Raw genomic sequence first — 21,203 nt, 5'->3', positions numbered from 1 at the left:
TGCCATTGATCATACTATTAGGTTTAAAATCTGTGTGGTTCCTACAACCCAAAAGGGTCCTGCCGTATCCATTGCTCTGCCCTTTTCCAGAAGGGCTGCCTGGCCGAGCCTGGACACTGCCAAGTGTGTCCCGCTCGGAGTGCCCAGCAGCACCCCAAGTGTGCATGTGAGCATGTGTGTGAGATCCAGAGAGGACAGAGTAAGGAAACTCAGCGCAGTGCCCTGATGCCAGACGTCGTGGAGTCAGGACTTCCTCATCTGGGTAGCATTTAATCGCAAAGCGTCATGTCCGCTCCACTTGTTTAAAATAAGACTTTGGGTGGCATTTCAGGAGGAGCGCAAGTGTGGAGGCCTGATGCTCTGACATGACCGGAGCACCGCACTGGCAAACGCATGGAGGGACTTGAGAGGAACCCTCTTTGACGCATAAGTGAAACTTTACACCTGAGCAGTGAGGAGATCGTGAGGGAGGAAAGCTCACCAGTACCTTGGAATATGTAATTAAGGGCATATTCACTATGCCAGGTGTTCATACAAACATATGGTCTGTTTAGCTAGCAATTAAAATTGCATTCTAGAGGAGGACCTACAGAGCCATACACAGAGAGCTCGGAAACAAGAAACTGGGCTGGCTTGTACCTTCCTCAAGGTAATGTTACCAAATGGAACACAAGTCAATCAGAGGGATGGTAGGTGCTCTCCAGGCAAGACCCAAGATTTAGTCATGTGACCCAAGGTTTTAGCCCCAGGTCTCTCTTACTAATCTGGGTATTGGAGTAAGTGATAAGCCTTCTTTTTTCTTTAAAATTTTTTTTAGTTTATTTATTTTGACAGAGAGCATGTGGCGAGGGAGAGAGAGAATTATGAGCAGGCTCTGTGATGTCAGCGCAGAACTCGACATGGGGCTTGAACCCACAAGCCATGAGATCGTGACCTTAGCCAAAACCAAGAGTCGGGCACTTAGCTGACTGAGCCACCCAGGTGCCCCCGTGATAAGCCTTCTTAATACTCACTTTTCTTAATCTGTTGTTCAGGGATAACATTTGCCCCAAAATTTGGGTTCTCATAGATATAAAAGAATCCAAAGAGACACCACCATTCGGGAAAGCTCTTTGTACACCTGGCTGACGTCCCTCAGTTGGCAGGGAGGGAGGTGAGGGCCTAGGAAGCTGCCTCCTTCCTGTTTATGTAACATCGTTCAGTTTTGAGGATGGCCATGTCTTCAAAGTCATGTGATGTGGGGCAGGTGGAGCTCCTTACTCATGGGGAAGCTGGACCTGCCACGTGTCCCCCAAATGACCCAAGCCCCCCCCCCTTGTTTTCTGGATTACCCCTCTCCCCTTCTTCATTCTCTCTTATGCGTTGGTACTTAAGAGCAATGGAATACAAGCTTCAAATACCAAACCAAACATAAGCCAAACAAAATCTCTAAAAACTGAACTTAACGGATGAGTCTGGTCATGAAGGATGAACATTTCACTTGTTTAGTTATAGTTTACTGCATTTGGGCAGTTATGTAATGTATAATTTTGGGGGTTTGAGAAGGTAGCAGAATGAAATTTTTACGGCTCTCAAAGGTCTACGGACACTTACAAATGTATGTGACATTTTAGGGAACGGGACATTATGTGGTGACAGAAGCTACCTGATGTCTCACCAGTTCTGAGACACTGTCTCATTTGGAAGCCTGAGCGATCTTACAATTGAATAAAACAATCCCCATTTTAAAATCTCTGCTGCCCATTCACTCAGCAAACATTTACGATGTGCCAGATGTTCTGCTGGGTGTTGGAGAAGCAAAGATGAGTAGCTTAGTCTGGGCATCTCCAGCCTGGTGGGAGATGTGGGTGGTGGGAACAGCTCCACAGCCAGGCGGATGGTCTGGTGCCTGAGGGAGTCAGAAGTCCCCATGTGCTATAGGGCTGAAGAAGGGCAGGTGAGCCCAGAAAAGACATCACAGCGGCTCGGCCGTGGTCTTAGGTTCTGCTAAGGAGCTTGGACTCGATTCTGGTGGCAGCGAGGAGTCATGGAAAGGTTTTAAGTGGAGGCCTGCTGCTATCAGATGAGAGTTTTGGAGAGACGACTGGCAGGTGGTACGAGGGACTACGGAGGGGAGCTGGGCATAGTGGTACGGGTGCTACACTGAGGCGCACGTGAGAGCACCCCAGATCAGTGCACTGTTTGGGGGTGTCCAGCAAGGAAAGTCACTGACAGCACATGGGGTGGTACTGTTGAGTGAGTGGAGACAGGCAGTGCAGGCGGGAGCCCGGGGAGCTTGCAGGGGCGGCGAAGAGGAGCTGAGAGGGAGAGGCGTCCCTCAGCGTGTCTTAGCCCTCGTAGGGTTTTAATGGGTTCCTATGGAGTGGTCTTTTGTTAAATCCCTCCAGAAACCTAAATGGGGTTCCTTCCCCAGACCCTTGTCCTGTCCCATGCTTTGTCCATTTTCTTAATTATTAGTGAGTTAGGCATTGAGAGTTCTCAGGAAACTGAAAACGGGATTGTCTGATGTTACTAGAACACTGTGGGTCAGCCGCCAAGACGTGATCTCTGCAGTGAGATGTGGGGAACGCCCTGCGTGAGTTCTAGTTTCCAGCCTGGCTTGGGACTGAATCCTCTCAAAGTAAGTCATCTGCTCTGAAACAAATGCGTCTGCCAGACATGTGGAAAGGTGCCATTACGCTGTGCTCGATAAGTCACCGAAACGTCCCCAGAGTTGTCTAGTAGTGATGTTTCATGCACAGACAGATGCAACCAAGGCCGGTTTCCAGCATATGATATAAAGGAACCTAACTTCACAGACGCGTGAGGTACCCTGCAGTTTGGCTCAGGGCTAGAGACGAAAGGAAGGAGGTGTTGAGAGCTGCCTGTCTGACAGGGAATAGTTGAAAAGCCAAGATAACTTTAGAACATTGAAGTGGATGCTGTCCATTTGGCCCAGTCGAGCACAATATAAATTCAACCCAGGGCTTACTTGTTTAGTAAAGGAGATGGGCCAGGCTGAGGGACGCCAGCCTGAAGAGCTGTCTTCCCTAGGCTGCCTGGACTTTGATTTCTGGCAGCATCCCCTTCCCTCCCCTCACTGAGTGCTGGCCCCCTCCCACCACACCCCAAGGTCACCCTTCTCCTGGAAGATCAAAGTATTATTTCTCTGCAAATGCATCAAGCCCTCAAAGGTTTCAAGGTATGGTTCTACTAGGTGAATTAAAACAAACACAAAAATGAATACAAGCATAGGATGCTTTGCATAGAATTACAAACCAGGTAGGTTATAACTGCTAAGCAGAGCGAGTCCACCTTTTTGTGTAAGGGCAGATGGGAGCTGACCAGCCCCTGAGACCTGGTGGGCTTCTCTGGCCAGCAGGTCATGTCTGTTGGAGTGCGTCTTGGGCCCCCCTCTCTGACCTCAGGCTGTCCGCAGGCCTCAGGGCCCATCTTAGAGGTAAGACCCCAGGCACCTAGGAAATTTCCCTCACTCTCAACTTCCTGCAGCCAGGAAGTTGCCTAACTAACTAACTAACCCCTTACTTCCTCTTGAAGAGAACCTTTTTCACCTCTTGTAAGTCTTCGGAGTCGTTCTGCTCAGAGCACTCGAGGAGCCATCTCTTCCTGATTGAAGGCCGGCACTGCCTTCTGGGCTGCCTGTGATGTTTGTTTTTTTTGTCCGAGGGAGGACACTCCCAGCCCTGTGCTCCTTTGAACAGGAGAGATGGGGAGACAGTGTCGGTGGACACACGCAGTGAGCTCAGGTTGCAGCCCACCCACTTCTCTGGGATCTATCCTCCGGCTCATTGTTCACAGGGCCCAGGGGAAGGGTGGGCCTTTTATTTCAGCCTCTTCATTAAAATCTTATAAAATAGGATATTTTGAGCAGCCGCAGCTATGCTTGCTTCCCACCAGGAATTAAGAGAGTTGTTTTGTTACAGTTTTAATGCCCATTCTAAAGTGATTAATATAAAGTCCCGTGCCATATGGGTTGGGAGGGTCAGAAGAGTAAAGAAATAAGGACACGAAAGCATGTCTCCGTTAAGACTCGCCCTATATTTATTTAAGTCTACAAAGTGACTCTGCCCTCCTTCTCATCCAGCAATTCCTTTCATAAAAATAAATGGGGTAATCAATCAAAGCAGACATTGTATTCATCTTATTTTCTTGGATGTCTTTTAGTTTCTCTCCAAGCACAGATAATAAGCCATTTGAGAGATATAGACTTAGAATTCCATGTTCACAGAACTGTGGGATTTTTAAATTACAAAGGAAGCCTGGAGATCCTTAGAAAACTCTCTATTTTACAGATGTGGAAAGTTAAAACTTTCCCCCCAAGATCACACAGCTAATTAGCGGCTGAGCTCAGATGAGCACTCAGGTTTCCTGGCTCTCACTTCAAAACCCTTTCCAATATCACTTCTCAGATTCTTCTGTAGGAAGTTTAATTACATTATTCACCTCACATTTCTTGTGGGTTGAAACAAGAGCTTCTCGGTGCCCCAGCCTCAGTGGGGTCGGGGTGGTGGGGTGGCTGGCCCTGATGGAGAGAACCCTGGCCAGGTTGGGGTCAAGAATTCCATTCGTAGAGAGAGCTGCCAAGTTGAAGATGCAGAACCAAGGTTACAGCAGGCCATCAGGGAACAGCTGTGAGTGATGAAGAAGAGGGTCGGGAAATGCCAGGATGCCCCAGGACTGGCCCAGATGAGCAGACCCACTGTATGGTTTGCCCGTATGTCCCTTTAGGTGGTGCACAGCCCTGCCTCCCTGGGCCACGCATCCAGATATGGCTCAGAGCCGCTGAAGTGACCCCAGTCTTTGCAGGGAGTCATTTCAACCAAGAGAGAAAAAAGTTTTTAAAGTAAAAGAGGATCTATTTGACATTTGTCCTTCCATTAAATTAAGCTGAGAGATAGTTATAAGTTCTGCTGTTTCTGTTCAGGTCTGGGGGCAACCCTGAACTCCTTCAACTCATTCCATTAAAGGAAAAAGTCCCCTAAAGACTGACCTGGGCTCTCAGGTGTCCTTGTGCCACCTTCTAAGCCTTTTGGGTGAGGACTTCACCACTTTCTCTTCCTTTAGCAGTTCTAAATTGTTCTTTTTAGTTACTCCTGACATTCTTTGGAATTCCTCATAAGACTCCTGTCCCTACTTGGCCAAGGTAATAAAGGGTCTCCATGTGTCCAAGACTATCAGCATTTAACCTAAGTCACAGTAACTGACTGAAAATAATTTAGACTATTTTAGTAGCTAGAAGAGGGCTTTTGTTTTAAATTGTGCTTTGTGCCATGAGATTTCTATTCAAAATGGTTGCCGGAGATACTAGCTGTGTTTAGATTTAATTTGCAGATCTTACAACGCTTCATAGTGAAATGCTTCTCCCCTCCCCCCTTGCAAATGTAGAGATCTACTGAGGAGAAAGCTACTGCTGAGCTCTCTCAGTGGCGTGGAAATAATTTATTTCCAAACATAAGAATGGGACTGATATTCTTTGAATGTCCACCTTGATGTTGATTTATATAAAGTGGATACAGACCCATCTTTTAGCAGGAATATGATTTTAACTGATAAAAAAAGGAGAAAAGAATACCACAACTGTGGAAAAGAAAATTAAGTCCACTTTTGAGGAGGGCTTTAGTGTTCACTGAGTATAAATCTCCAGGTATTGATTGGGACTCTGTTATAAGCCAGATAAATAAAACTGCAGAAATTTAATGTGAATCGATTTGGCATACAGTAGACTATTACCCAAATATGACTTTTAATAAAAAAGTCTTTGGAGAAATTAGAGCATTCACTTATGCTGTAGTCTTCCCTTGTCAGTTTTTATAATGGACTGGAGAAGTTTTTGTAATAACAGAAAAAAAGTTATATACAAGTAATCGATGATTTTCAGTAGAGTCCTATTTCTATCTCCATTGACTATTTTATTCATTCATTCTTGAAAGATTGATTACCTAGCCCAGAGATACAGATAGGAAGATCTGCTCCTGCCCTTAGAGGAATCCACAATCTGATAGGAGGAAGTAGGACATGTGCCTGCAGGAGAGTTTTGGATTATGGAGTCAGAGATTGACGAGCTACCAGACAGGGCCTCATGGGCTGTGGTTGATAAGTCACCAAGGTCTGGGGTCAGCTCTTAGCTTTGCAAGTCCAGAGACTGAGTTTGGTCAATGTGACCAGAGTTGTTTGAGCTCAGAGAACTGACTTGTAACAGACAGCCTCACAAGAGGACAAACCAAATAGCATTTAATAATGAGCATTGAGAACTAGAATTAATAAGCAGATCAGAATACATTCATTGGCCGTGTCAGTTCTCTGTAATTAGGAAAGTCTAAATGGGAATCCCTTTATAAACAAGTGGATTCATGAAGCTGGATTCAGTGAGTGGGAAGACCTTGTGAACAGAGGACATCAAGTGGTGGCTCCTCATTGGTGCCAAGTCCAGGAGTCAGTGGTGCCTCAGGTCCCCCCCCCCCCTCCCCCCGGCCTGATGGGATTCCAGCCTTTCCTTTTAAATGGTGATAAAGACACTGACAAAATTGCTCTGGTCATACAAGCCCTGTTCTTTCTGTTGGCCCATTCTTTCCCCAGATGAGTTAAAACTATTGATTAGGCTATAGGTTGGTAGGGTTTTTAATTCTTAGGTGTTCTTTAATTAGTGTTCTGGGCAGTTTTTCCTTTGGGGTAAGGTATATTTATAGTTCTAGGATTTAACGGGTCTCTTCTGTGTGTGCAAAGAGATAATCTCATTTATTATGTCTTGATTTTGCTCTTTTAACTTTACAAGGGTAAGCGTGTCTCCCAAGCTTCCCCCCCTTTTGTACTTGTACTCATCCTGCACAATTTAGCTTGAGTGTTTTTGCCTTGGTGCACATCTTCCCAATGTTCTTTTCCCCTCCCCATTGGATTTAGATTCCCCCATTCTTTCCTTTCATGCCAGCCTATGCTTCTGTGCCCCTTTCTCTCATATTCCTCTGTAGTACTTGTGGCTCTCTGATAATTTATTTCCTCATCTTCCTCTGTCTTCAGACTGTAAGCTTTATAGGAACAGCAACTATATTTCATTAAAGTTGGTGTCTTGAACTTCATTAAAGTTCAGTGTCTGGTGGTAGAAAGTAGTGACACAGCAGATGGTTGAATGGGTGGGTGGATGGATGGATGGATGAAGTGATATTTATGCTGAACTGTAAAATGGTCAGTACAATGTTTTGGAGGATGAGAAACCATTGATAACTACTCTCAAAGTGTAACAGACATTTTTTTTTTCTATTTTGCTTGTCTACTCTTAGGACATTGACACATGTCCCAAGAAAGGTAAATGAAGAAACCAAGTTGCGGTTTCATGTATCCCTTCAGTGCTTCTGTCCTACCTCTATATTGTGATTAGTATTTGAAAACATTTTCATGAAAAGAGCAGTAGTCTTCAGTATGTTAATTAAGACGTGTTCCTAATCTCTTAGCATCTTGTTACAGTTAGCTATTGCTGAGTAACAAACCACTCCAAAGCCTAGTTAATTCAGGACAATAATTTTTCATTTCCCACGATTCTGAAATCTGATCCAGGCTCAGCGGTGTAGTTCTGCTTGACTTGCTGTCGGCAGAGCCTGGAATGTCCAAGAAGGCTTCCTTACTTACACTGTGGTACCTCAACCAGGATGGCTGGAACCAGCTGTGGGCTGGTGGGGCATCTTTCTATATGTGGTCTCTCCATATAGCTAGTTTGGACTTGCTCATAGCATAGTGGTCTGAAGTAGTAGACCTTTTTTTGTGGCTTTTTATGTCCGCGTCTTTTAAGAAGGAGGAACAGAGCTGCTAGTTCTCCTAAAGGCTAAGTTTGGAACTGCCACAGTGCCATTTCTGCCTCATCTGATTGGTCAAAGCCAGCCCGGGTTTAAGGAGAGGAAAATTGTCTGCACCTTTTGGTGTGAGGGACAGCAGTCATATATAGGGAAGGATAGCAGCCAGCTATATAGAAAAGAGGTTATCTAAAACATCCAATTTTGTATACAACAAGAATTAGACATAAAAATAACATGAAGCTAGATGTGTACTACAGAAGTGTGTCTCATGTAAGTGAATGGTTTTTTAAAAATTTGCTGTTTATTTGGATGAAGTCTCCAGAGGAAAAAGGGCTCTTGTGGGAAAACTAAGCTTTGTCAAAATCAGAGCTAGGACTTGATCAGTAATGGACTCAAACCTAGCATTCTGGTACTGGTGGGTGGTGGTAAGTACACAGATGATTGGTTTATTTATGCCTAGTGCTGTCTTATCTGCTAAAGGCCAGGTCTCTCTTTAAGGATCAAAGTTGCTTTCTTTTTAAAGTGAGAACATAATGGCATTGTCTCTGATCCATATCTATTTCTCTCACCTTAGAGGAGTATTTGGAAAAGTGTCACATAATTAAAGTTTCTTGAGGGGCACCTGACTGGCTCATTCATTAGAGTGTGCAACTCTTGATCTTGGGATTGTGAATTCAAGCCCCACTTTGGGGTGGAGATTACTTAAAAATAAAACCTTAAACAAAAAGTTTCTTGAGTTGGTAATCCCACTGGAAAAACATAATACATTTTGTCTTTTGACTAGTGGTGTGATGGGAAATGGGCTGGAAGTGACTCAAGTGACTTTCTTGAACTGAGCATTTCCTGAACATTTTAAAAGTGTAACAATTAGTTTCAAAAATCATGATAGATCAAAATACATCAAGTAGGGATATAGAATGTATCCTTCTTTGAAGCATACACAGTTTCTTAAACAATTTCCCTTTTCTTATTCCTGATTTTTAACAGTTCTGACAATCTCTTAATAATCACTGTGTTACTTGGAAACGTTTTGAATAGATTATGCCTCTTCGGTGCTTATCATCACACATCTCTATGGCATTTCTTGGGAACAGGTGAGAGTAATAAGATTCACCATTTGTGATAGTTGCAAAAAAACCAAGACCAAGGGCCTTCAGAGCCCTTTTGGAGACTGAATGAATTAAGAATTCACCCATGAAGGACTTCAGTGGAGAATGGAGTTCCTTCTTTCCTTTCCTTTAGAATAAGGAGGCTTATTCTAAAAACAGGGTTTGAGATTACTTTCAAAGATTGACACCATCCAAAAAAGAGTTAAATAGATGAAGGAGACACAACATTGAGAAAACAGGGGCAGGAAATAAAATTAAATTACATACAAAATATATGCACTGAAGTTTTCAACCTGTGCTGGAGGGGAGGGAGATCACACATTTGATCCAAGCTTCCTCCAGCCAAAGAAAGAAAAACATCTGGGACAGATGCTAGGGGATCCCAGTTTAGTAAGTAGCCATGAAGAGCTACCACAGGGTAGACTCTCTTTGCAAAATATTTTCCATGTATGCTGTTTTTGTAACTATGATCTGTTAATAGTATCCAAGGATTACAGTCCATGGGAGAAAACATCTAGAACATTTCTTTCTGAAGCCTGAGGTCCGGTTTCCTCATATTGGCAAAATAGTCCCTTCCAAATGATGTTAATTAGAGTGGATTTGCTCCTGCCTAAAGTCATGAGGCATTTTATTATTTAAAGTAAGCATTTGAGCCTCTTGAGGGGAGGTAGCATTCACAATTCATAGATCCATTCAACGAATAGTGATTGAGCACCTTCTACTTGCCTGGTTACCATGCTGTGAGGCACTGGGGGTGTGGCAGTGACCAAGCATGGACATAAAAGGCAAGTAAGAGATGAATGTGAAGTAGAAAAAATAGTCCTAAAACTCATTTGGAACCACAAAAGACCTCAAAGAGCCGAAGAAATCTTTAGATAGAAGAACACAGCAGGAAGCATCACACATCCTGATTTCAAGCTCTGCTATAAAGCTGTAGTCATCAAAATAGTATGGTATAGGCATAAAAACAGACAAGTAGAACAGTGGAACAGAATCCAGAGCCCCAAATAAACCCAAGCATATACGGTCAACTAATATTTGACAAGGGAGCCAATAATACTAAATGGAGAAAAGGCAATAAATGTTGCTGGGATAATTGGCTATTCCCATGTAAAACAATGAAACTGGACCCATGTCTTACACTACTCGTGAAAATGAGCTCAAAATGGATTAAAGACTTATATGTAACACCTGAAATCATGAAACTCCTAGAAGAGAACATAGGAATAAAGCTCCTTAACGTGGGTCTTGATAATTGTTTTGGGGGGCATTAATACCTAAAACACAAGAAACACAAAAAACAATTTAAAAAAACACAAAAAAACAAGTGTGACCACACCAAACTCAAAAGCTTCTGCACAGCAAAATAAATCATCAATAATGTGAAGAGATAACCTATGGAGTGGGAAAAAAATATTTGCAAACCACATACCTGGGGGTTAATATCCAAAATATATGAAGACCTCATAGAACTCAACAACAACAACAACAACAACAACAACAAAAATAACCCAGATTAAAAACGGCAAAGGACCTGAAAAGACAATTTTCTGAAGAAGTTATACAAAAAGCCAACAAGTACATGAAAAGAGTTCACCATCACTAGTTGTTAGGGAAATGCAAATCAAAATCACAATGAGATATCACCTCATGCCTGCTAGAATGGCTGTCATCAAAAAGATAAGAGAGAACAGATGCTGGCACGGATGTGGAGACAACGAAACCCTTGTGCACTGTTGGTAGGATTGTGGTTTAGTACAGCCACTGTGGAAAACAGCATGGAGGACGCTCAAAAGATTAAAAATAGAGGGGCTTCTGGGTGGCTCAGCTGGTTAAGCGTCTGACTCTTGGTTTTGGCTCAGTTCATGATATCAGGTTGGGGGTTCTGGCCCAGCGTTGGGGTCTGCAGCTGGCAGCTGGCAGTCTGTTTGGAATTCTGTCTCTCTCTCTCTGCCCCTCCCCCACTCACATTGTCTCTCTCAAAATAAAAAACTTAAAAAGAAATACTTAAAAAAAATTAAAAGTAGAATTACAGTATGATCCAGTAATCCCATTTATGGGACTGTATCCAAAGGAAATAAAAACACTAACTTGAAAAGATATCTGTACCCCAGTGTTTATAGCAGCGTTGTTTACAGTAGCCAAGACAGGGAAACAACTTAAGCATCCATTGTTAGATGAATGGGTAAAGAAGTTGTGATATGTATCTACAATGGAATAATATTAAGCCATAAAAAATGAGGATATCCTACCATTTGCAAAAACATGATGGACCTTGCAGGCATCATGCTAAGTGAAGTGAATCAAACACAAAGACAAATACTGTGTGATCTCACGTATATGTGGAATAAAACAGAACAAGACAAAAAGGCATAGAAAAAGAGATCAGCCTTGTGATTACCAAAGATGGAGGGTATGGGGCGGAAGAATTGGATGCAGGAGATCAAAACGTCCAACTTCCAGTCATAAGATAAATAAGGACTAGGGATGTGAGGTCCAACCTGGAGACTGCAGTGAACATGGCTGTGTGGTATCTAGGACAGTTCTTAAGCGAGCAAATCCTATCACAAGGAGAAAGGGGAGAAAGGGTTTTTTTTCCCTTTTCCCTTTCTTTTTATTGTATTTGAGTGAGAGAATAGACATTAGCTGAACCTATCGTGGTCCTCATTTCACAATAGGTGTAAATCAAACCATCATGCTGTATATGCCTTAAACTTATACAGTGATGTATGTCCATTATTTCTCAATAGAACTGGAAAAAAGAAAACATGGATGTGATGATGGTTGCACAGCAATGTGAATGTACTTAATGCCACTGAAATGTACACTTTTTGAAAGTGGTTAAATGGGGGTGCCTGGCTGGCTCAGTAGGTAGAGCATGTGACTCTTGATCTCAAGGTCATGAGTTCGAGCCCATATTGGGTGTAGAGTTTGCTTAAAAAAATAAAATTGGGGCGCCTGGTTGGTTCAGTTCATTAAGTGTCTGACTCTAGATTTTGGCTTAGGTCATGAGCTCACAGCTCATGAGTTCCAGTCCTGCATTGGGCTCTGCACTGGCAGTGTGGAGCCTGCTTGGGATTCTCTCTCCCCCTCTCTCTTCCCCTCCCCAGCTCTTGCTCTCTTGCTCTTTTTTAAAGAAATAAACTTTAAAAAAAATGAAATAAAATCTGGAAAAAAGTTAAAATGGTAAATTTTATGGTATGTCTATTTTACACTAGAAAAAGGCAATTAAGACAAGTAAAAGGCAATGTAGTGGGACTAGCTCAAGCACTTGGGGCTGGCGAGGTTTAGGGTTTCTGAAAGGGGGCCTACCCTGCCTGGTGGGAGCGGAAGGACTCCCTGGAGGGCTCACTGGGGCTCTGACTCAGAAAGAAGTGGGAGCCATTGCCCCATGCCCGTCTTTGAACTTTCTGGCACCAAAAGGGATCCGTGGTGTGTGACCCAAGGAGGAAGGAGAAGAGCTGTCTCTGCAGGACTGGTGGAGACTGAAGAAGGGACTGTCTCCATGCGAGGCCCGGCTGCACCCCGAGGCTGGTGCCTTTCCATCTTCCAGTAACCAAACCCTCTCCCCATGCTTTCCTTCACAGACGGCCACTCTGAGACGACAGGGTCGCTACATGTGCTCCACGGTCCCCGCAGATGCGCAAGAGGAAGCACAGAGCTTATTTGTTACGGAGGTAATGTGCCTTTTCTACGTTAATGTGCACGTTATCTTAGAGTCACTTTTTGCCGACAGCCCCCCTTCTGTAAATTTCAATGATATTTCCAAGGAAGTATCAGAGAGGTAATTACATTTTTATAATGGAAAATAGGAGAACAGTATGGGGTTTTCAGAGTCTGAAATGTGGACAGAAATGTTAATAGGGGTCATTTCTGACGCCTGTTTAAAGCATGAATGCTGTAGAACTTACAGGCATGGAATACGGGTAACTTAGGAACTCACTGGAAATCTTTGGCTGAGGTTTTATTGTTGACATTGTTTTTAATGGAGACTCAGCACACACATTTATGTATTCATTTACATGTTTCTACTTATAACTTATTTTCAAGACTAGTTCAGTCTTTATGAGATGCCAGGTGATAATGAGCAGAGCGTGAATATTCCTGATCAGTATATGATTATTATCGCTCTTATTTGAACATACAGATACTGATTACCTGTTAAAGAGGAAAGAGAAATTATTGCATTTGGATTGCATTTTTTTTAGATTGGTGTTTGTTTCTTCTTCCAGGTGCTTTTAGATGAACTAATTAGGTATTTTAATTTTGTTTCTTGAAGCACTCTTTCATTTAAAAATGATGGGTCTTTAACCCTATTTTTCTAGTTGATTTTTAGATGATAAACATGGCCAACCCCCACAAGGAATCTATGCTTTTTAAAGTGAAGACTAATTAAAATAACAATATTGTAGTAACAGTATTTAGTTTCCATTGAGATTTTCAAAAAATTAAATGTATATTGAAAATCGTGAAAGTGTGATCTCTCATCCTTCTGGAAAGGTAACTTCTTGCCTTACCTCCTTTGCTACTATGTTAGTAAAAATAATTATGGACAAATAGAGCCAGATACGTTTGTGTAGTCTTAAATGTTTAGTATCAAGCAGGATGCGGACGCAGTGTGACTGACCCATGGGCAACTGTCTGGCCTGCAGCCTGTTTTTGTAAATAAAGTTTCATTGTAGTACCGCCACACCCTTTTGTTTACGTGTCACCTGTGACCTACTTTCATGTGATAACTCAGAGTTGAATGGTTGCAGCAGAGATCACGTGACCCTCAAAGCTGAAAATACTTACCTATCCGGACTTTTCCAGAAAGAGTCTGTTCACCTCCAAACTTATTAATTACTACTTCAGTTCTCCCAGTTGCTTAAAAAATATGGCCTTTGAGGCACAGTTATCCACTCAGTTCTTTGACTGCTGTAGGTTGAGCAATAACAACTTCATGCTGTGCTGCCCGAGCCAATGGAAGGAGCCCTCTTGGGACGCGGCCACAAGGGTGGAGTGGAACAGCCAGCACTTCCTCTCCATCCTCTTGTCCAGCGGAGAATGACCTAACGGCTGTTTTAAAAAACAACTTCAAAAACCTTTCAGTATTAACTTGAAAATATGATTGAATTTCACGAGTCTGAAAGGTCACTGATGAAATGAGCCAGTCAGATCCCTGTCTTTCTGGAGATCCAGTTCTCCAGAGACTGATTTCTGATGTAACCCCTCATCTCCTAGACTTTCTGCATCCCCGGAGGGGTGGGGGTTGCTTGTCTTATTCCAGGCTTCAGCCTTGGAATTCAGCTGGTGCCTGCCATGTGGACAGTCAACAGGGGCTTATCAAATGAATGACTCTGGCCACTTAACCTGGTCAGCTATGTTTCCTTACAGTTTCTTATAATTTAAAACATTTAAACATAAGTATCTTTCTGACCCATTTTACCTAGGATATTAAAAATCTGGGCAGTCAGGTGTTTCATTCATAAATGCCCTGATTGTATGCAAGTGCTTGCTCGTTGGTCTTTTTTTTTTTTTTTCTCAATGTTTATTTATTTTTTTGGGACAGACAGAGACAGAGCATGAACGGGGGAGGGGCAGAGAGAGAGGGAGACACAGAATCGGAAACAGGCTCCAGGCTCTGAGCCATCAGCCCAGAGCCTGACGCGGGGCTCGAACTCCCGGACCGCGAGATCGTGACCTGGCTGAAGTTGGACGCTTAACCGGCTGCGCCACCCAGGCGCCCCTCGTTGATCTTTTTAACTGGGCAGGTGCATGTTATACTTCAGAATAGGTTTAATATCCTGAAAGAGACTTCGGTGGCATGACTTTGGTTGCTGTGCTTGTTCGAAAACCTGAACAGAGTAGGAGCATGTGCACAAGACTGTGTCATACCTAGTCAGACCTAAAATTGCTGTGCTGACGGACCTAGGGATACAGGTAATTCTGCAATCACACTTGGTTTGGAATGTAATTTTGAGTATGGATGTCAGATGTTCTGAATGTGAAAATGCTTTGAAAATATTTTTGAGGAGAATTTACAAGAGTAAAATAGTCTTCAAAAACATTTGTAACTACATGGCAAAGAGATCGGAAACTTGTTCAGTTCCACCATCCAACTCTGTTCCTAACCTTTCTCTGCTATTTAGTCCACCTTTCAGAACAATAATGTAAAACCTTACACTATCTGCCTGTCGCCACCTTGCCCATAGAGTGCTTATCATAGAGTCTGGCACAAGGGAAGCATTCATTATCGTTGTTGTAGTTCTATTCATGACTTTGGGGTAGAGGAGAGTTTGCCTCAGAAGGCCTTTGGGCATAAGCCATGAAACAGATAAAAAAGGTTGACCATAAAAATGATGAAGTAGAGTGAGCAGAATAGAGACTTTGATCACAGTGTTAGTTACAGCCGGAGTCAAGTCAACCAGGTAAGACATAAATACATTCAACTACATCTTCATTTAATTCATTTTTTTTTTCCACACTGAAGTTTACATATGTGTAGCCAAGAGCTGACTATACAGAAAATCAAGGTAGCTGTTGGTAACTCAATCAAATGCTTCCCCTATTGATTTTGACTCATTTGTGTTTGAGGATCTGGTGGACGCAGCCTTATAATCTTTAGTCTACACACTATTCAGTGCTTCCTCCTGGATAGATGAATGAAAGACACCGTGCTGGTCCGTTGAGTCTATTGGATAGTGAGGTAGTTTAATGCAGTGTAGGGAGTATAGAAATGTCTTTTTTTTCCCTCCGGGGTTTCTTCTAGTTGGCTTAGGAGTTAAATTGATATAAGGCAGATTAATAGGAAAAAACCCAAAGTTTTATTATGTGCACATGGAGGTCAAAAAATGAAACTGAGACCCCAAGAAATGACTAAGGCAGGCAGTTTTTATACATTTTAGACAAAGACAATAAATTTGGGAGGAATTGACAGGATAAAGAAAACAGGTGTTTGGGAGCCTTAATTAGTAAGGAATTCTAAGCAGAATTTAGCCTGCAGTAGGAGATTAGAAAAAAATAACAAGGTTTATTTCCGTAGCTTTCTCAACTTTCAAGTCCCTACCTCTGGTGATAAGGATTTTGTTTTGTTATGGTTTTATTTTGTTTTGTTTTTTTTAACTTCTTAGTCCAGGAGAGTATTTTTCATATGGGAGATTGGTTTCCAGCCTCCAGGGGACGGAGGATGGTCTTAGTGTCCTTGCACAGTTATTTCCCAAGTGGCTTCATTCAGAATAATCACCATGGCGTTGTTGTGCATGGGATGGGCCCTGGGCCCCACAGCAGTCTGTGTAGGTTGGTATCATAGAACGTAAAGCTCCCTACTTTGTACATCCTGTTCACACATGCATGTGCATGCGCGCGATGATGTCACGGTGCCACTGAATTGGAATCTAAATCTTTTCTCCTAATAACCTCACTCTGGCCCCTATAAATAGAAGGAAAAGCCAAGGGCAGATTTGTATTATACTTGGTAACAGATCTAGTTGTCATATTAGTAAACACCATGAAAGTGTCTTTTAGGTTCACACTTTCCACCTACTCTCATGTTCTAGTAGAGGGCACAAGGCTCCCTAAACAAGTGCTTTTAACTCAGAAGCAGTACATTGTTTGTTATGTAAATGCAGCAACATGAGGTGCAGTTTTTTCCCCTTGTAAAAATCTGCTCTCTGATCATGAATGATGGGCACTTAAAGTGACCCATCCCCAAGGGTAAGGCTTTAGGGGTTTTTAAGCTTTATAGGAACCTCTGATAGTGGAATTTCAGGCAAGGGAGGGTCGAAGTGAAAGAATTGTTTTGATGTTTGTGTGGCTGCACATTCGTAAACCTTCCCAAACGTTCTCCTAAAGCCATCACATATCTTTTTTCTTTGCCTCTTATGCTTTCTATTTTTTATACCCTTCCCCTCACCCCGTAGTGCATCAAAACCTATAACTCTGACTGGCATCTTGTGAACTATAAATATGAAGATTACTCGGGAGAGTTTCGACAACTTCCAAAGTGAGTAAATGGTCAGACCACACAAGGTGGGGTGATACACGTGGGCAGTGTTTTTTGTGCTCGAGAGGCTTAAAGAGGTATGTAACTTCACATGCAATCAGAGTAATTGGAGAACATACTTCTAGATGGTTTTTATGTATATGGAGTAGCTATTGCTTCCAGGGTATTTGATAATAGGACTCAAACCTAGTACTCTGGGATTGGTAAATGGTATAAACATGGATGGTTTAGTTATGGCCAGTGATTCTTTCCAGGGTACCACTGATAGAACAGGTAGAGTACTTTCAGCGAGAAATAGAAAACAAAGAAATAGAAAAAAATAGAAAACAATGTAAATGCTACAGTGTGTCTTACCTTTAAAAGAATACTTTGGAGAAATATAAAAAGCATGTCATATTGAATAAATTTTATGTTTAAAAAAAGTAAATCAAAGACAAGCATTCCCCAGACAATTTTCTTACTTTCTTTGAAGTATTAATGGGTTCTGGAATACACCCAGAACAAGTGTGTTTAGATTGATTAGTGGTCATTATAGTGAACCAGGTGGAGGTAGGTCTCTTGCCTTGAGGGGACATGTTCCATTTCAGGATATCCTGAAATGATGCAGTTGGTAAATTTAGGTAATAGTTGATTATGAAAATTGAAATCAAATAATGATGGATTGTATTGTATCAAAAGTAGCCATCACCAATGAAAATTTTACTTGCAACCCTATTAATATATTTTTCTCTATGTTTGTTGCATCTGTGAGTTTGAACCATTGAAACTATTCTCAGTGGACCTAGATGTTTGTTTTTCCTCTTTGTGTGGTTCAGCCACTCCTTGGGAGTGTTTAGCCAAGTTCCCCATTGACTCTTTTTAAACTTCAGCTAAAGACACTCCCTTCCAGCATTATCTTCTCCAGATGGGGTGTGCTCCTTAGTTCTGTATTTACCCAGTACTTATTTGGGGACTTCTAAATTCTGTCCATTTGATTGCCTGAACCTGTCTTCACGGATAGTCTGGTTCATACTATTCTCATGGCTTTCTTAGAACATACTGCGAGCTGTAGCATACTGACTGCATGATATACTTTCACTGCTGGTAGATTTTACCTTTGGCATTAATAATTTTGCAGTTGTGTGATAAGAAAGAGAGGGAGGATACTAACAGTGATTAAGAACATAGATTCTATAGTCTGCCTTCATCATCTGCTCTCTCTGCCCTCTGTGAACCTCAGTTTCCTCATCTATTAAATGGTCCTACTACCACCAGTCCCCACCGTCTAAAGGACTGAACGAGGTAATACATGGGAAACGCAGTGCCTAGAACATACTGTTTAATATACATGCTGGCCGCTGTTTCAGTACTTTCGTTGTTAACACCATCATCATTAACACTGTGGTTCCCACTCTGAAGACCATGACCCCGGTTCCCATTTTTTCTTATAAACTTCATTTTAAAAGTTATTCTACCAAGTCTTTTTTTCCCCCCTGTTCTACCAAGTCTTTATTAATTAATGCACTTTCCCATTTTTAATATACCTATCTAACTCCCAACAACCTAGCCCCGCTCTTCTACATGGCTTCCGCGGGCTCTCTAACTCTTGGATCACCCACTTTGCAAAGCAGTAGTGTGTCGATTATTTTTATTCTTCAGCCGAGTGGACCAGCTTTGAGTTTGTTAAATGTCTGTTCCTCTCATGGGGGAAGAAGTGCATCTCTTCATGGATTAGGTAATTATAAAACAAGTTTCTTTCTTCTTTTTAAAGCAAAGTGGCCAAGTTGGATAAACTTCCAGTTCACGTCTATGAAGTCGATGAGGAAGTTGATAAAGATGAGGTAAGGTTATCGCTTGCGGATCTGGAAACTGGTTTCGTTTACAGACTTTACAAGATCCGTTGGAAAATTACCAACATTTAAGCCAAAAGGGGAATTGGAATGTTTCTTGAAACGGGGAAAGAATTTTTATTCGATGTATTACTGGATTGATTGAAATAAGGTCTCCATTTCAACTTGACTGCTTAGCATTGCAAGTTCTTCCTGTCTTGTTTATTTGTTCCGAGATCATTTTCAAAGGCCTGGATAAGATTTGGCTACATTGTTAAGAGACACCAAGATTACTTAGACCTTAAGTTTAGGTTGTTTTTCAGCAGACTATCTTGAAACGAACCGCCAGTAGACTTTAAATGGCTCTTGCTTTCAATGATGGGTTTGAGTGACGCATATGGTATCAAGAAGCTTTTTTCTTTCTTTTATTCTTAAACAAGGGCACTCCCCCTTCTCTTGAAGAAATCTATAGAGAGAGCTGGGCATTAAGGTGACTGGCCACTGAGCAAGGGAGACCTAATAACAAGTCAGGGCTAGCTGTCCTCTGCGTTTCTCATCTCCCCTGCTCAGTATTGGCTGCCTCATTGTGAGTTTAGAGGGGAGAGGTTCCTTTTTTTTTTTTTAATCATCAGGTAAGCTGTAACACCAGCCATTCAAGACTGTGAACAATGCCCATGGTGGGAAATTATTTTAGAAACCACTTTTAAAATAATTCTGGAAGAGTAAGTGACCGTCCAAAGTGAGAAACAAGATAGTAAAACCACTTGGTGCTGATTAGTAGTAAGAGTAGGACCAATCGAAATAACGCATGCGAAGGGCACACTGAAAACTGTCAAATCCTAGACAGATGAGTTATTTCTGTTCTTACGAATAATAAGAACAGTAAAACCACCAACATTACATTGAGATGGTCTAAAACAAAACAGAAGATGGGTCTTTCTGCAGTTGTCTCTTTGATTACAAAAATAAAGATCATAATTGGAGACTGGTCTTATGGGATGTGAGTTGGGTAACATGACGGTGAGTGGCCCTCTCGTCCTCCTGTACCTACTGAACGTCCATCAGGTACTGCCTTAGAGGGGCAGGGACCCACAGGGCCAGGGCCAGCTGCAGCCTGCCAGATTGTGTGTGTGTGTGTGTGTGTGTGTGTGTGTGTGTGTGTACACGTACACATCTGTCATCTGTCTGTTACATGTACGAGTGTTTGCCTGACATATTTTCAGCAGCAACTGGCGACCCCATGCCCGCCTCCCTGCACCAGAGCCCACACTTGGAGCTGGAGCGTGCAGAAACATGTTTTTTTATTTTTCTAGCCACGTCCCTTCTCTTTCCTAACTCTCCCCCTCTCCTCTCTCTCTTTCGTTCTTTTCCATTGCCCAATCCTTTTCTCTCATCCCTCCTTTCTCTGTTGCCTCACATTTCCTTCTTTTCTTTGTTCACCTTCCCCTGAACTGAGCCTCTGGGAAGTTTTCCAGGAATTTGCTTTTGTCCTCCAATTATAGGGGAGTGTAATTTGAAAATATTTTTCATGAAACCCAGCAGGACCTTACAACCTGAGTGGTCAAGTATGGTATGTACTTTCTGTGGCTCATTAAATACTCAAAAATAAAAAATTTGGACTGGAACTAGCTTTGCCTTTTAATGGACTAGAGCTTTCAGGGATTGATGCTTCTCCCTCTCTTTTCCTGCCGAGCCGGCTCTAAAGTGACTTGTGGCAGATGGTAACTCCAGTAATGGGGCACGATGGGGCAAGCCGGCACCAGTTGAATGATTTTCCTTTTGACCAGAGTCACAGCAGATAAGATTAGTAGTGACTGGAGATCAATTGTGGTTTTCCTTCTCTCCTAGGATGCTGCCTCCCTCGGCTCTCAGAAGGGCGGGATCACCAAGCATGGGTGGCTGTACAAAGGCAACATGAACAGTGCAATAAGCGTAACCATGAGGGTAAGGCAGTCCATCACCCTGCACTCCCCTCTCATGAAACCCTTTTTGCTATAGGTCTTGGGAATCATGCTCAAAATGAATGGGCATGTTGTTCTTCCTGACAAAAGTGACATTGTCTGGTCAATAAGATGCCTCCCTGGTGATCAACCTCCAGTGGTACCGTCCTGCTCGCACCCACTTCCCCTGCTTCATGCCCGACCACCAGCGTGACGAGATCTTCATCATTGGGCTGGTGCGAAGGCACAGTTGCCGACGCAGCCTTTCTTCTCTGTACCCACGACAAAAGCGATCGTGGCACCTGCAAGCACATCACCCAGGGGCTAAGTCTAAGCACTTTTGGGAGGTCTACTGTGGCAAGGTGAACAAGAGCAAAGCTGGAGGACTGGAAGGAAAATGGTTTGATTGGAAGGGGGTTGGAAAGAGAAGAGCAAAACTAGTATAAAAAGCCATTCAGGAAAGAGGTAGGTGCAGAGGAAGAGCAGCATGAATACTGAAGAGAAGAGCCATAATGGAAGGGAGGGAGGGTGGACGGGGAGAGAAAAAGGAAATCCAGGGAAATGCGGACTGTCATAAT

General features: G+C 42.6%; 1 protein-coding gene across 22 annotated transcripts in view; it reads left to right on the top strand.

Annotated features, from left to right (window-relative positions):
- Nucleotides 1-21,203, top strand: part of DOCK9 (dedicator of cytokinesis 9) — a 289,683-nt gene that overhangs the window by 142,365 nt on the left and 126,115 nt on the right. For all 22 annotated transcript variants that reach the window (XM_053217409.1, XM_027065148.2, XM_053217390.1 and 19 more), the window contains exons 3-6: nucleotides 12,481-12,570; nucleotides 16,795-16,877; nucleotides 18,628-18,697; nucleotides 20,534-20,629. In XM_053217409.1, the coding sequence (XP_053073384.1) occupies nucleotides 12,481-12,570; nucleotides 16,795-16,877; nucleotides 18,628-18,697; nucleotides 20,534-20,629 (339 nt within the window). The remainder of the gene's footprint in view (nucleotides 1-12,480; nucleotides 12,571-16,794; nucleotides 16,878-18,627; nucleotides 18,698-20,533; nucleotides 20,630-21,203) is intronic.

Source organism: Acinonyx jubatus, chromosome A1 (genome assembly GCF_027475565.1).
Source record: "Acinonyx jubatus isolate Ajub_Pintada_27869175 chromosome A1, VMU_Ajub_asm_v1.0, whole genome shotgun sequence".
In the NCBI taxonomy this organism is placed as follows: domain Eukaryota; kingdom Metazoa; phylum Chordata; class Mammalia; order Carnivora; family Felidae; genus Acinonyx; species Acinonyx jubatus.
Note: the sequence above shows the minus strand (reverse complement) of the source record. Positions and strands in the feature narration are given on the sequence as shown.